This window comes from Silene latifolia, chromosome 1 (genome assembly GCF_048544455.1).
Source record: "Silene latifolia isolate original U9 population chromosome 1, ASM4854445v1, whole genome shotgun sequence".
Lineage (NCBI taxonomy): Eukaryota > Viridiplantae > Streptophyta > Magnoliopsida > Caryophyllales > Caryophyllaceae > Silene > Silene latifolia.
In genome coordinates, this window is record NC_133526.1 from 110,060,504 (window position 1) to 110,075,325 (window position 14,822).

General features: G+C 42.0%; 1 protein-coding gene across 1 annotated transcript; it reads right to left on the reverse strand.

Moving 5' to 3' along the window:
* Positions 1-9,757: 9,757 nt before the first annotated feature.
* Positions 9,758-10,162, reverse strand: LOC141652910 (uncharacterized). Its single transcript, XM_074460528.1, has one exon. It carries the CDS (start codon positions 10,160-10,162, stop codon positions 9,758-9,760), a length of 405 nt encoding a protein of 134 aa, XP_074316629.1.
* Positions 10,163-14,822: the final 4,660 nt, after the last annotated feature.

Here is a 14,822-nt window from a genome sequence, read left to right on the forward strand (position 1 = left end):
GAGCTAGGGTTTGCGGTTTTTGTCGAAAATCGCCTAATTCGCACCATTATTTGTCGATTAATTGCTTCTTTTGTAGGTTTCAATCATCAAGTAAGTATCCCTTCTACCCTCTTGTTGTTTAATTGCTTTAATTTTATCAATTGAGGTAAATTAGGGTTTAGGGTTTATCTTAGTCGAAATTTTCGACTGTTTATGGGATTTCCTGTTTACATTGCTTCACTTGATGATTGTTTTCCCTTTACCTCATCGCTGATTATCTGTTGTCTCGAATTTTTGGGGTAAAATTGGGATATAGGGTTTGTTCAGTCGACAATTTCGACTGCCTTAGGGGATTTCTAGTTGTTTAATTGTTAATTAATTATCGTTTCCCCTCCCTTACTTGATTAGGATGGACAGTAACTCAATGCCCTCTTCCAGTTCGACTGTCAGTCCGTCCTTGACTGAGACGGTGGTCCCTGCTACCACTACCGTCTCCACACCTGTTAGTACCACAGCTGCTTCTCCTGTCTTTCTTGTTATTGCTGCTGGTACCATTGTTACTGCTACTAGCACTACTGCTAGCTCCGTCTCAGCTTCTACCTCCGTCACAGCCACTACTGCTAGCACTGCTGCTAGCTCTTCTTCCTATGTGTCGGTCTCTGCTGCTTCTTCTGTTGCAGCTACAACTAGTACTTCAGGTACGGTGACCACCCCTGCTGCGTGGTCACCCGCAGTCACAGCTGCTTACCGGGCAGCTTTAGTACCTCGTCCCGTCGGAGGACGGGCTTCTACTTCAGGTTCTAGAGGTTGGGGTCGTGCACGAGCTACACCTGCTGCCGACCGTTTTGCAGGCCGCGTTACCATCTGAGGGGACGACACCCTCGACTCGCACCTCGACTACCCCCATGTAATTTTTGTTAACGGTATTCATCGCACTAGGTTTTATCGTTTGCTTGACTGTGACTTTCTTCCTACTCGTTTTTTGTGCCGTACGTCACTTGAGAGGCTTGGAATTTACGAGCCGGTTTGTGAGATTTTGAGGGCTACGGGGATGGCTGGACTTCTGACACATGAGTGCCCACACCTTCAAGGAGCTGACCCTTGAGGTTTTCAGCTCCTTTACCTTCTCCTCCGGGGCACACACGACGCTGCCCCCACTTGTGCTTCCATGTCTTTCCGGTTGTTCAACCGGACTTTAACTTTGATGTTGGAGGAGTTTGGTACTAGACTTGGCCTTTCCTTTATGGGCGCCACTGCCGCCCCTAGGAACGTCATCCGTCAGCTTTGGCGGACTTTGGCACATACCACCTACGAGGAGCAAAAGCTCACTCAGGTCCACCTTCCCCCTGCCCGTTACTTCCTCCGTATGATGGGAAGTACTATTTTTTGCCGAAAGGAGCCAAACAACATCACTAACACCGAGCTTTCTATTCTGGGCGGGTACCTGAACATTGACAGCGAGGGCCCTTTTGCCCTCAACATTGCTTATCTGACCGCCCAGTACTTCCAGTCTCAGGGGGAGAAGCCTACGGGCACCATTGTCTGTGGTGGCATAGCCATCTTTCTTGCTCGCTCTCTCCTCCCCGCTTTACCTCGTGACCTACCGTACATACGTGGAGATAGATTCCTGGACCTAGCTTCTATGTTGTCCATGACTTGGCTGACTGTAGACTACCGGACTTGGAAGATTAGCGGTTCCTTGTCCGAGGACCTTCCTTGCACCACCCTTCCTCGTCTTGTCCCTTTTCCCATTGTTGCTCAGGGCGTCTTACCACCACCGTTACCCGAGTACCACCTATCGCTCCGACCACCTCCTACTTTAGCCGCTTGTAGGAAGCGGCGTAAACCTGAGACCAGAGGGGGATTCACACCTACTACGGGTGGCCAGACATCCACGGCCATTCCTACCCCGATCCCTACTCCTACTCTTACTCCTGCGCCCGACCAGACACAGCCGGTTTTCTCGAATACTTTTGTACCTCCTCCACCCTTTGAGGCATCCGCGATTATGGACCAAGGGCGCCGTGACAGTTTGTTGCTTGAGGTTGCAGAGAGACAGGCTCGTATGGAGAGGGACATCCCTCTTACCTTGTTCCCTCTGTATGAGTACCACTTGAGGCGACACCGTCCCATTCTAGAGGGTTGGTCACACCTATCCTTCTACCGGTACCCAGCTGAGGGGTACCCTGAGATAGCTAGTGAGGAGGAGGAGGAGGAGGAGGACCCAGCAGCGGCAGCAGCGAGAGCTCAGGCTGAGCAGAGGAGGAGAAGAGAGCAGGAGGAGGACCCGGACTTCACAATGATGGTGGAGGACGTGACAGAGGAGGCTGACGAGTAGCTACTGGTCTACTCACTTCCCAAGTTTTCAGGTTACTTTGGGGAAGTTCGTGTTTTGTATGTATATTCTCGTTCTTTTATTTCTTTTGTCTCCTTTTTATTTTATTTTTTTCATTCATTTATTGGTTGTATATTCCCGTTCCTCTGTATATATCTGCTGGTGAATGCTGGAGGACAACAAGCGCGTTGTCCGTTTTGGTTTTGGGAGGGTAATGCATCCTTTGAGTCTGCATTTGCATTTGTTTTGCATTCACGTTTCTATTTTTCAGCTTGCATTATTTCATTTATTTCATAAAAATCATAAAATCCAAAAAATTAGAAAATTTCAAAAAATTAATAAAATATTCACGTTTATCTTTACATATAGGTTGAGTCGGAACGGTTGATTTCCGTGATGATATTGCACTTTAACTTGTCATTTTACTTGAACCTTGCACTTTCATTGACGGTTATTAGCTAAGTCTTACGCATAATCTACGAGTTTTTGTTCAAATATAGCTGACTGTTTAGACTTGACCTGTTAAATTGGCAACCTACTTACAATTTCTGAGATTTAGAGCCTTATAACTGGTGACATTCATGACCGGTTTACATAGGAATTGAGAGAAGTACTCCTTGCATAGCATATTCATTATTTTTGCAATTTTATGACATTCGATTTCTTGTCAAATGCATACATTCGGGCTTGTGGTCGGTGTCACATGTAGGGAGGTGCTTGCAAATTTTCCCTTTTCTTACATTTTTCACCCATTTAGCTCCACTTAAGCCAAATTTAGCCTTTTTGACCCATTAGCTACATCCAAAACTGAGCCTGCCTAGTCAAGCTAGTTTAGTATGTCTTTTGCGGCAAGTCTTTCCGTCTGCGGTTTGGCCCGTGTGTTCATTATTGGAGTTGGTGGAAATAAGGAAGGGAGGTTGAGAAAAAAAAAGAGAATTGGAAAAAAAAAAGAAAGAAAAACGTGAAGAAGAAGAAAAAAAATTAAAAATGGTGATTCACGTAAGTTAGAGAAAAAGAAAGAAAAGAAAAAAAATATTGAAAAAAATATTGATTTGTATTATTTGATTCATTAAGACGGTATTAAAAAACATTTTTGAGGAGATAGTGTATTTGGATGGTGAGTTGTGTGCCAAATGAAGGGCACTTGTGTTTACTTTTCAGTCAGTTGAGATTCGGACGGTCTTATATGGTTCTGTTTAGGAACTAGCTTGGCGCTTTTACCTCCACATGTCCATAATTTGTTTTGCCTTTCTTACCTGAACCTCACTATTCCTATACTATTTGTAAGCCCTCGGCTGTGACGGACTTTGTTGGTTGGAATGTGTGCATTAGTACTCGAATCGTCTTTCTTTTGTGTTGCATGCATGCTATGTAGGTCGCAGTTTAGGTGAGTGACTGTTTCTCTCTCTCTCTCTCTCTCTCTCTCTCTCTCTCTCTCTCTCTCTCTCTTTTTTACATATATTATTCTCCCTTTGCTTCATGAGTGAAAAGTGACCACGTGAGAGTCCGATTTTGTTGGTCTTGCAAGGTCGATAGGTCAGCTTTATTTCTGAACATCTTATAACTCGTTTTCATATTGACTACTGTAGCTGTAACCGTTGATTTTTGTTGCATTAAATTAGTTCAAGTAGACAAGTTATAGCTAGCTCTGAGTTTTCATTCCCGTTCCATTAGTTTGCATTTAGTTTACTCGAGGACGAGTAAAGGTTAGGTTTGTGGAGATTTGATACGTGCATTTTATATAGTCTTTTTAGCCTATTTTTGCACGTATTTCTATGTACTTTTGTACTGTTTTATATTGCATTAGGCCCCGAAATGGCTACATTGGTTCGTCTTGTCTATTTTGTAGGAATGAACCTGAAAGTAGTGGAATCGTACCCTTTTCGTCCTGTTTTGCTTGCATTTTGAGGGGACGTGGATTTCAGAGCGAGATACTGGATTGGGATGCGTGAAGTAATGGTCAACGAAGCAGTCGGTGACGAGTTTGAAGCTGTTTTGGAGGAAGAACACTCGATCGAATGCTTTTCTTTGTCGATCGAGTGGTTTCCCGTGCTGAGGAGGTCGATCGAGTACTTTTTTTGTACTCGATCGAAATGTTGGATATCAGGTCCACTCGATCGAGTAATATTTATGCTCGATCGAGTGTTTTATTCGCTGAAGTCCTCGATCGAGAGGTTATTGGTTTTCACGGGCCTTAATTAACCCGTGTTACTTATTTTAGTTAATGGACTTGTTATTTTCTATTTAAGCTCGAATAATTAGGTCATTAGGAGGACGTTTTTACACTGCTGAACTCTTAATTACGCCACTCTCTCTTCTCTAAATCTTTCCCTTAAACTCTTCACTGTAACTTTGCTTTTGGGATTATATTGCTCGGATCTCGTGTTCTTTACGCCGGAATTCTTGTTATTGTAATCTCTTTCTCTCTTTTAATCTTAATCTTGCTTTCTTATTGCTTCAATCTCTTGTTCTATTCCATTAATTTCTGCCCTAATTTGTTTATGCAATTCTATTATAGTTTTATCATGCCTTATATTAGTTATTTCATTATTATTAATCTTGACAACATTAATAGCATGAGTAGCTAATTTCATTCATGTTGGGACTAGGGGATCTACGGTAGAATTGTGACGATGTAGCAAATAGGATAGATGACTTATTTGTGAGAATCTGTACCCATGGCAATTTAATTATAATACCGACTTAGTTGAGTGCACGCTTCTAAGTTACCCTTTAATCTGGTTAAATTTATTCCTGGATCGGAAGATTGGACTAAATAGACCTGCTATGAACAGTAGACTACCCTGACGAGGACGGAAGTTAAGTTAGTGGAAATCAAGGATAGAAAGTGGACCGGAAGGACCTTTCCAATATTCGTCTCACAGTAAATTATCTAGGCTATTTTCAGTTGAGTCATGAGATTATCGTAGTGAACCGAAATCCCGACATGTTCTCTCTTTATTGATCACTTTATTCACATTTTCTGCCCTTTTATTGCTCTTATTTACTACTCTTTCCCTTGAAGCTTTATTAGTTTATAAAACCAAATTACAACCCCCCATTTTGTGACCAAATAGACGAACCTTTTACAGATATCTTGCCTCCCTGTGGAGATCGACCCGACTTCTCTAGCTATATTAGTTAGTCCAGTTGGTTATTTTTGGTAGGTATACGACTAGCCTGTCATCAGGCTGACACGACTGGTCTAAATCAGCCTCAAAGGTTGGCACGGCCACCCCTCCTTATAATGCGGCACATGCCTAAATCAGTCTGCAGACTGACACGGTAGTTAGCTGAGTCTGAGTCAGCCTCCTCAGGATGACATGACTCGCCTAAATCAGCCAACAGGCTGACACGACAACCTCCTAAACTAAGAAAATCAAAATCTAACACAAAGAGGTAAACAAACGTGCCAAACTAGGGCAAGGTGCATTCCAAAAATCTGGCCAAAAGTACGGCCCCAGAGTTCAATCGCCATCATGGCGAGCCACCAGAAGAGTATTTAGAAACTTACAAGTCTGCCACCAAAGGGCCAGACTACCAAAGAAGTTCATTGATAAAAAAAAGAAACTTCTTAATTTTCGGTCAGATTAATGACCTCCACATCTGGCATCTCTTCTGCCTCCTCCTGATGACCATCTATTTCAGGTACAGGACTAGCTTGCACACCCTCAGCTGCCATAGCTTCCCGAGCTCCGTCAGCAGCATCCTGGGCCAACCCTGCGTCTCCAGCATCAGCCTGCTCAGCCAGCGCAGGAGAGTTCACCTCGCCAACTTCAGGCATCAGGACGCTCAGGTTAGGTTGCACCGGGTACAGGGTCTCCAACTGCCTCTCTTCTTCTTCAATAACTTGTAGAGTTGGAGGCTCCTCAAGGGCAGCACATATTCCACTAATCTTTCCCCGCCAGGTAGCATAAGCAATAATGTTTGTGGCCAGGGTGATCAACTCACTGATCCTCTCCTCAGAACGCTTCAAGGAGTCAGAGAACGTGGTGCAAACCTCCTGGGTGCGAGCCAGCTGATAAGCTCCTTCCTTCAGCTTCCTCTTTGTGCCAGCTAGATTTGCCTTCAGCTCAGCTACCCGTCCCCTCAAATCAGCACGCTACTTCTCTAGATCAGCAATGGACCCAGTCAGCTCCCTATTCTAGGCGCCAGTGGCACGGCTGGTGGTTTGCACTATGTTGATCATCTTCCTGTTATGGAGGGCAGACTGGAAGGCCTGGGGGCAGAAGAAATTAAAATTAGCAAGGAATTGAAGATAAGAGACTTATAATAGGCGAAAGACGGGGGATGCTCACCATAAAAGCATTGTGCACGTCATTCTCAGCCATCTCCTCGGTACCAAATTACGAGAACGCATCAACCAGAGAAGGGAAGAGCAATTGATCAATTTTAGGCCAGTATGGCACATTGTCAACATTTCCAAAGCCCTCTGGAAAGTGGGCGATGATGCCACCACCGCTAGAGGCACGAGGAGTGGTAGGAGGGGTAAGAGGATGACGAGACAACCGGCTGACCTCTAAAGGTTCAGGCTGTGCAGAGCTGGAATGGGTAGGAGGTGTCTGGAAGGAGGCAGCAGGAGCACTCCTCTTGGAGGCAGGCGCCACATCAGGGCTAGCAGCAGACCTTTTTCTTTTGACGCTTTGGAGGATAGCTTCCACGGGATCAACCTTTGAGCCTGCAGACAATCATCATTTCAGGTGTCAGGAGGACAACCAATAAGGTTGCATGCGAGTAAAAAAAAATAGACTTTAGGCAGCTTACCGGAAGACATGTTGTGGGCTGATTGAAGGGGGTTAGAGGAAGAAGCAGGCGAATGTCCGGGCAGCAGATCAGGAAACCTCCTCTCAGACAGAGGAATGCAGAACAGCTTGTTGCGAGCAGGAATCGGGGCTCCAATGCGGGTCAGGTAGCAGGGACCTGCACGAAAATAGCAGAGTAAGCCAGTAAGCATTGAGATGGATAGATCAGGCATCAGGGAAGTTACTTACTCGAAGTTATAACCCATTTCCTGAAGATATATTCAGCAGGCGGCTGGATAGAAGCCTTCCTCACGTAGAAGAAGTCTTCAAACCATTTCTCATCTCTAGATTTTGACACGTGCTTGAAGGGGGTCTCGCCAGAGCCCCGGAGTGAGAATTTGCCCCTCCCCAGGGAACTGATGTCATACATATAAGCCAAATCGCCCAGATAAATGGAGTTGCCAGAGTTCTGACATGCAACTAAAGAGTAGAGGAGAACCCTCCAAACAGTGGCAGAGATTTGTGCTATGGCAAAGTTGTTGGTAAAGATGAAGTCTTGGACAAGTTTTGGAAAGGGGAAGAGTAGACCATATCTAAACGGGTATAGATAAAAACAAACCCACCCTAGACGGACGACATTAGCCTTTTGACCCGGTTCAGGGATGGCTATCTCAACCCCATCACCAAGGCCGAGCATACTCTTGATTAGGGAAATATCGGCGGGAGTCAGGGCAGAGTCACAGTCATGGGGGTGAGTAAAAAGATTTCGCGAAGGAAAGACGGAGTCTGGATTCCGATTAAAAGGGGTGGAGGTCGAAGAGGAGTGTCGGGTTTTTTCCATGGTGGAGAAGAGAAAAGAAAAGTTAAGGAAAGAAGAGAAGGAGGAGATACCTGGAGAAGTGGACGGCGAGGATGATGCAGGGTGGCCGGCGAGGAGAGAGAGGATTTGGGAGAGGGAGAGTTTTATGGGGGGAATGATTGTGTGATTAATGAAGTGAAGAAGGGAGTTGGGGATATAAAGGAGGAGAGAGAGAGGGGCGCGAGAAATGAGGAGGTGGGCAACGAGTAATGATGAGTGTGCATGGAAGGGAGTGTAAATGACGGCTTAGGGTTTTAATAATCAACTACGTAAATTCCTTGTTCGACACCTCGAGGCGTACCTCGCAAGGAATTAGAGGCAAATTGTTTGAGCTAAAATTTGCATAATAGGAAAAGCCCACTTAGTAAATTGTGAGGAAAATGGGCCATGAAAGGCGGTATAGTGGTAGAAAAGTCCACGGGTGGAGGAAAGTCAAATGGGTCAGAGAGCGTGTGAAGAGAAGCAAGGCCCACTGAAAGCGTCCGTGTTTTGGAAAGAAGTCAGGGAGAAGTCAGGGAGATGTTAGGGAGACGTCAGGGAGAATGGAAGGAGATGGCGTGTTATGAGAAGAGTTATTATGGAAGTTATATTCCTTTCCATAATCATAGTAGGATACACCTAGGGTTCTTACCCAATAAATAGCCAAGGAAGCAATCAAAGGAGGACATTCAAGATCTCATACACAATACCTCGTGCTAGCTAAACTTTATATTCCGTCTCAATTGTATTCATCCTCTCATAAAAGGCTAGTACAATATTCGGCAGGGTACCGCCCCTCCCGCGGTTGTTCCCATATTGGGTTTTCCGCGTTACCAAATCTACGTGTCAATTTATATTTCGTACTTTATTTCCTTATTTATACATCAAATACAAACGATCAATCAAGCATCCAACGAGTAAGACCACATTGACCTAAAACAACAAACTTGGTAAAAATCACCTAAACACCAACCAAGATCGATCAGTAGAGGCCGCTACCGCGGGCGGGATTGAGTGTCTGATTAAAGGGCTTCCCAATACGTACCTTCACCTCTTACTAGGAAACTTTGGATAGTGGACGACCTTATACCGGGCGTACGAGAGTCATTCTAGAGATAGGATGCTAAAGAGGGACGATTCCTTATCTTTAGTACCTATGTCAAACCCTGCTTTGTGCTTCGTTTGACCGAGGTATAAAGTGGATTCCAACGGGTTCCAAGCATCCCACAAATTCTTGGTGGCGACTCCGAACATCTCTTGCATCGTTTCGAGACCTTTGCCGAGACGAAACCGACCGATCTAAAACGATCTGGTCGAAAGCATTTTCTACGCCTGTGGGCCATGTCCACACTTGTTGCCTGCGTCCTTTTCCTCGGCCACGACTATTGCCCCTTCGTCCATGACCCCTTTCTCGTGCTTTCACTACTTCGTAACCATGTTTATCATAACAATCGTCTTCAACATGGTAGAATTTCCCACAATGAGTGCACTGTGGTGGTGGCGGTATTTCTTCTCCATCTGTACTCTGTTTAGGGAATGATCCTCTGCTCCTGCCAACACCATTGCTTGTCATACTTGTATGCCTCTCCTCCCTCAAGACGAAGGCGTATGCTCTAGTGAGGGTCGTGATGGGGTCCTTCGTCAGTAAATTGGTGCGAAGTCCTCCATATAGGGCCATGTCCAAGCCCATCAAAAATTGGTGAACTTTCTCCTCCTCTCGTTCCTTGAGTATCATCGCTCCTGCCCCGCAAGTACACTTTTGGATTTTGCTATAATTAGCGAGTTCGTCCGAAATAGTCTTCAATCAAGTGTAATATTCAACCACCGACTGACGCCCATCTTTGCAATCATTGAGTTCTCCCTTCAATTGATGCACTCGAGAGCGTTTTCTGCGGAGTAACGACTTCTTAATTGTTCCCATATTTCTGCTACTGTCACCGTGAAAGTGATGCTTGGGTGCAGCTTTGGGTCTATTACATTCCGCAGCCACGCTTTCAACATCGCATTACATTGTCGCCAAGCCAATGACTCCAGGCTTTCTTCGCCCTTGACAATCTCTGGCTTTTTGACCTCTTCTTCAACGAACCCTAGTTTGTTTTTCGCATCAAGATCATTTTTAACGGCGTCTGCCCAAAGTTCATAGTTTTGGCCATTAAATACAGTTTGCGTAAGCAGTAGACTAGGATTGTCGGATGGATGAAGGTAGAGAGGCGAAGTAATTGGAATGATAGTTTTGTTAATGTCGGATTTTTCTCCGTCTCCTGACATTTTTTTTATTATAGAGAACGGAAGTTTTTTTTTTTGAATTACTTGGAAAATATGGATCTACATTGCTCATGATACCATGATAAACGATGAAGCAATGCTCATGGTTGAAGAGTTAATCATTCTTATTCATCGTCAAACAAGGAGTACGATATATAGCATGTACAAGATCTTAACTAAGCTACGTACAAGGTAACTAATATCGACATACAAGGAAGAAAATATCATAATCTTTGACTAAGCGAAATATAAAACCAGATATAATGTATATGGAAGATATGAAATATTATCGAATAATATGGATATGATATTATTCGATATTGATACTCTAATATTTACTAGCTAGACAAAGTAACAAATACTTGGTGTGCAAAGAGATGACAATATTAAAGAGAACTTGGTGTAATACCCTCTCCTCCTTTCCTTTCTAATTATCCTAGACAATTCTTCAAGAGATTATAACCAAATACCTTAAACCATGTGAGAGGTCCTTCTAAGATGGAAACATGCATATAAACTACACATGAAAAGCAACCTATATGATACGAATTCTAGTCAAAGAATAGAACTCATGAGTTTGCAGCAGAATTAACTAAACTCAAAAGTTGCTGAAACTGTCTGGATATTGATTCTGGGATAAATTTGATCAAAAGTAACAGTCTTTGAAACTGTCTATTGAGGATTCGGATCTTTGGTAATTTTTATCTGGTTTTTTATTTGTAAACGAAAACAATGTAACAAGGATACTTATTTCGAAATATGTGAATAAATCGAACCAATGAGATATTTGCTCGGGTTAGACCTATAACTCGAACAATAATTAGAAAAATAAGAGACCTATTGATTGCTACTCATGTTAATGCTTGAAAACGCGTCAAACAAGAACCAAGTTTAGAACGAAAGGCGTCAAACCGGTGTTCACAAAACTTGCAAACGAGAGAAAGAAACAGTTTCAATTTTCTTATTCAATATATCATATCATGCAGAAAATAAGAATCTAATGACTCCTATTTATACTAACTAGAATGACTCCTTAACCGATTAAGGAAATAAGCTTCCTTAAACCGATCTCCTTGATCTACTCATGTAAATTATGACTCCGATGGCAATTCAAATTGCCTTATTACACACTTCTTAAAGATATAGGAAATACTTACCTAAAACGAAATAGGAAAACTGAATGTAGGAAACTAGTAAACTTTCCTAAACCAAATAAACTAAGAATTAGGAAACTAGAACTTCTAACACAACTAGGAAATAAGTAACTTATACTTCTATGAAATAATATAACTAATTCAACTAGTATATGACTTCTTTTAAGAAAGAAGTCCCGACACCTCTTCCTTGTGCGCAAACTAACCACGTTGTTGAGCCTGATATTTTACACTACCGCCAGGGTATAACTAAGCCTAACAATATCATTCAGGTCAGATCAGCGTAGCAGCCCAGGCATGACAACAGGCTACATGAATGAATTAGACGTACAGGGTATCATACTGAGTATACTGGCCAGGATACAATAAGGGTACAATAGCTGTTATCAGTACAGGCCATGAAAGAAGTCAGAATGAAATCCAGTACAGTAGGAGTGATGAGGGTTGCAAGCTGAACAGTTTAGCCTGAAAGGCTTAGGTACAGGCCAAGAGAGGTATGCAGGGATAAAATGGATGACCAACATATAATATGGAGAAGATATTTAACAAGCAGTGGATGCTAAGCAATTAGCCACATGTTAAATAAACTAAGTCATGGGTAGTTCCTATAATCAAGGGAGACTAAGTCCACATCCTTAGAAGCATGAGGTGAGAATCAAAACCCTAGAGTAATGAGCATAAGGTAGAAGTAACTAATAAAGAGAAGTCAACTATAATTAAGGAGTCTCACCTACCAAGTAGCAACAACCACCACATCTTGAGGAATGAGCCGTTTCTCTTCAACAATTACTATAAATATGAGGAAAAGAATCTCATTCAACACACAACACACACCCCTCTCATCTAATCTACCTCAAGTAAATATTATAATTATTTAGCAATATCACCATTGTTCTTATATTACACAAAATACATAGTGAAATCCTCTCCTATCTTGATGCCAGTGGTTTTCTCTCATTCAAGGGTTTTTCTACGTATAAACCCTTGTGTCATGTCTTCTTTTATTATTCTTTCCTTTTACTATGTCCATGTTTACTATATAATCAACCCTGCAAAGTTACAACCATGACGCCATCATAATAGGATGATACTAGTTAACCTCACCATAATCAACCCTAGCCGGATTTCAGGCTGCGTAAAAATCGGCTAAAAAAATTGACACCCACCATGGGGTAACTATTTTATCAATCCTACAAATTATTCACAAGATTTTTTATTCTCCACAACAAGTTTTGAGAGTCTTGAGAAAAATTGATACAAAAGTTTCCATAACTCTACACTTAGAAAGAAGAATGTTAGATTTAAGGGAATTATTGCCAAGACAAGCCAGAAGCCTTTGCAATGACCATAAGTACAACATTGCCTAAGACTCTAAGAGAATAAGGAGTTCAAGTTCTAATTTGTCACTAAAGAGATTCAAAGATAAGTCTTTTTCATATTCAATACAAGTTTCGCAAACTCTAAGCAATATATCTTAAAATTTCGGTACTTTTACCTTAATTTTACAATTAGTTTTATTAATTCTAATAATTTTATGTTCTTAGGAAATGCAACTTCGGACTTAAAAATCTGAGCCTGATTGGACAACTTAGTCCTGACCAGAACAGGTTTTAATGTCAGCCCTGAACAGTATCAGAGCATGTTTGAGCAACTTCACAAGCCTGAACAATCAGTTTAACCCTGAACGGTTTTACAGAGCCTGATTACATTTAAGATACGATCAGGACAGACCAACCCTTTCAAGGCAGGAAATGTGGACTAGAAGTATGTAACATAATAACGCAAGAATGAATCATTAAGGTATTTTAGTATTCCTGAACAGATATGTCCTTGACCTTTGTATAACATTTAAATAAATATCTTATGGTATTACAAATTCCAAAACAACTATGGATCAAAAATTTTTAAACAACAACCATCTTATATATGATAGTTTTAGTTAGTCCTGATACACTAGTGTTCGTCAACCTAACCCGACTGATTTTGGAGAGATAAATTAGCCTGACCTAACTGTTTTTGGACAGATAAATTGCCTAACATGATGATTTTACAGAGATAAATCAACCTGGCCTGATGATTTTGGAAAGATAAATCAACCTGGCCTGTCTGGTCAGTCCAGATATGCTTAGCCTTATTATTACACTACCGTAATGAATTCTCACATGCTAGGAGGCTGGAGACTTGGAGAACTAGAAAGGTTCCTAGGGGTAGAGGGAGACCGAGACAGACATGGTTGAGAGTGATAGAGCACTGTTTTGTATGGATTTTGCGTAGGGCGAAATCAGGTCAGGGTAGATTTAGGCAGGGTTAACTAGCTCAAACTTATCTATTAGTATGTATGACAGGGTATGAAATTAGAAGAATAAAGTAGGGTAAATGAACAACAATAAGACAAAGAATTTTGTACGTGGAAAACCCTTAAATGGGAAAAAACCACGGGCACCAAGCCAGGAGATGATTTCACTATAATATAGAATATTTAGAACAATTTATCGTAATTAGCTTAATTGTTGTAAGAGAATGTCGTATGCTTGTATATGTCTTGTCCCTCTTGAATAATTCCCAAGTGCTCGTTATATAGTACTGCTGAACGGCTGAATAATCTCGTCATTATTGCCAAATATTCTGTCTTAATTACCCGGAATAATGCTCATTATTTTGCCCTTAATTGCCGTCTTTAATTGTTGAATCTTTCCAATTAATACTCTAATTATCGCGCATATATTCTTCTATAATATGACTTCTTGGTAAGATATCGTCCCGATATTTTGACCGTTGTCCTCTCCATTGCCTGGCGCCTGTCTTCATGTGTCCTGGTAGCTTGACGTCCTGACACCCTGATGGTCAGGTCGAGGTAGTATATCTTCCAGGGATGTCAGCGGATTTCCAGACCTAACAATTGCCCATTATCTCCTTATCTTCGCTGGGTCAGGCCAGAAATAAGGAGATAACTTCTAAATTTGGTAAACTGCTTAACGGTTGAATTATGGCTGATTGGCTTCTATAACGGTTAGTCGGCTGTTTAATGACGCGTGTTACAATTACTGCAACTCCTTTAATTATTATCTTTGCAAGTTGCGGTTGAAACCCTAATTTCACCGAGTATAAATACCCTTTCACTTCATTGATTTGATCTTCACCAAAATCCACTTCCTTCTAATTTAATCTTCTTTTTCGAGTTCTCTTAATTCCTCGATTTAATTTTTAATAATTCTTCAATAATCTTCCAACAATGGCCGCAAAAAAGAAATCTTCCAGGGGAGTGATGTCTCTTGGAACTCCATTCGTTCAGAACCCTGAAGAAACCACCTCTGAAAATCTTCCTTCATCTTCTGCTGCTCAACCTCATGTGGTTAAAAAACCAATTGACTCTCCTCTCGAGATGATTTCAATTTTCCATGGTGCATTTGAATTCAAACCCACAAAAGCTCTGAAAGTATGATCAGTCTCTTTCAAATCGTTTAAAACCTGAATTTGAAAAGGTGCTGAAGGATAAAGGAATTATTCCT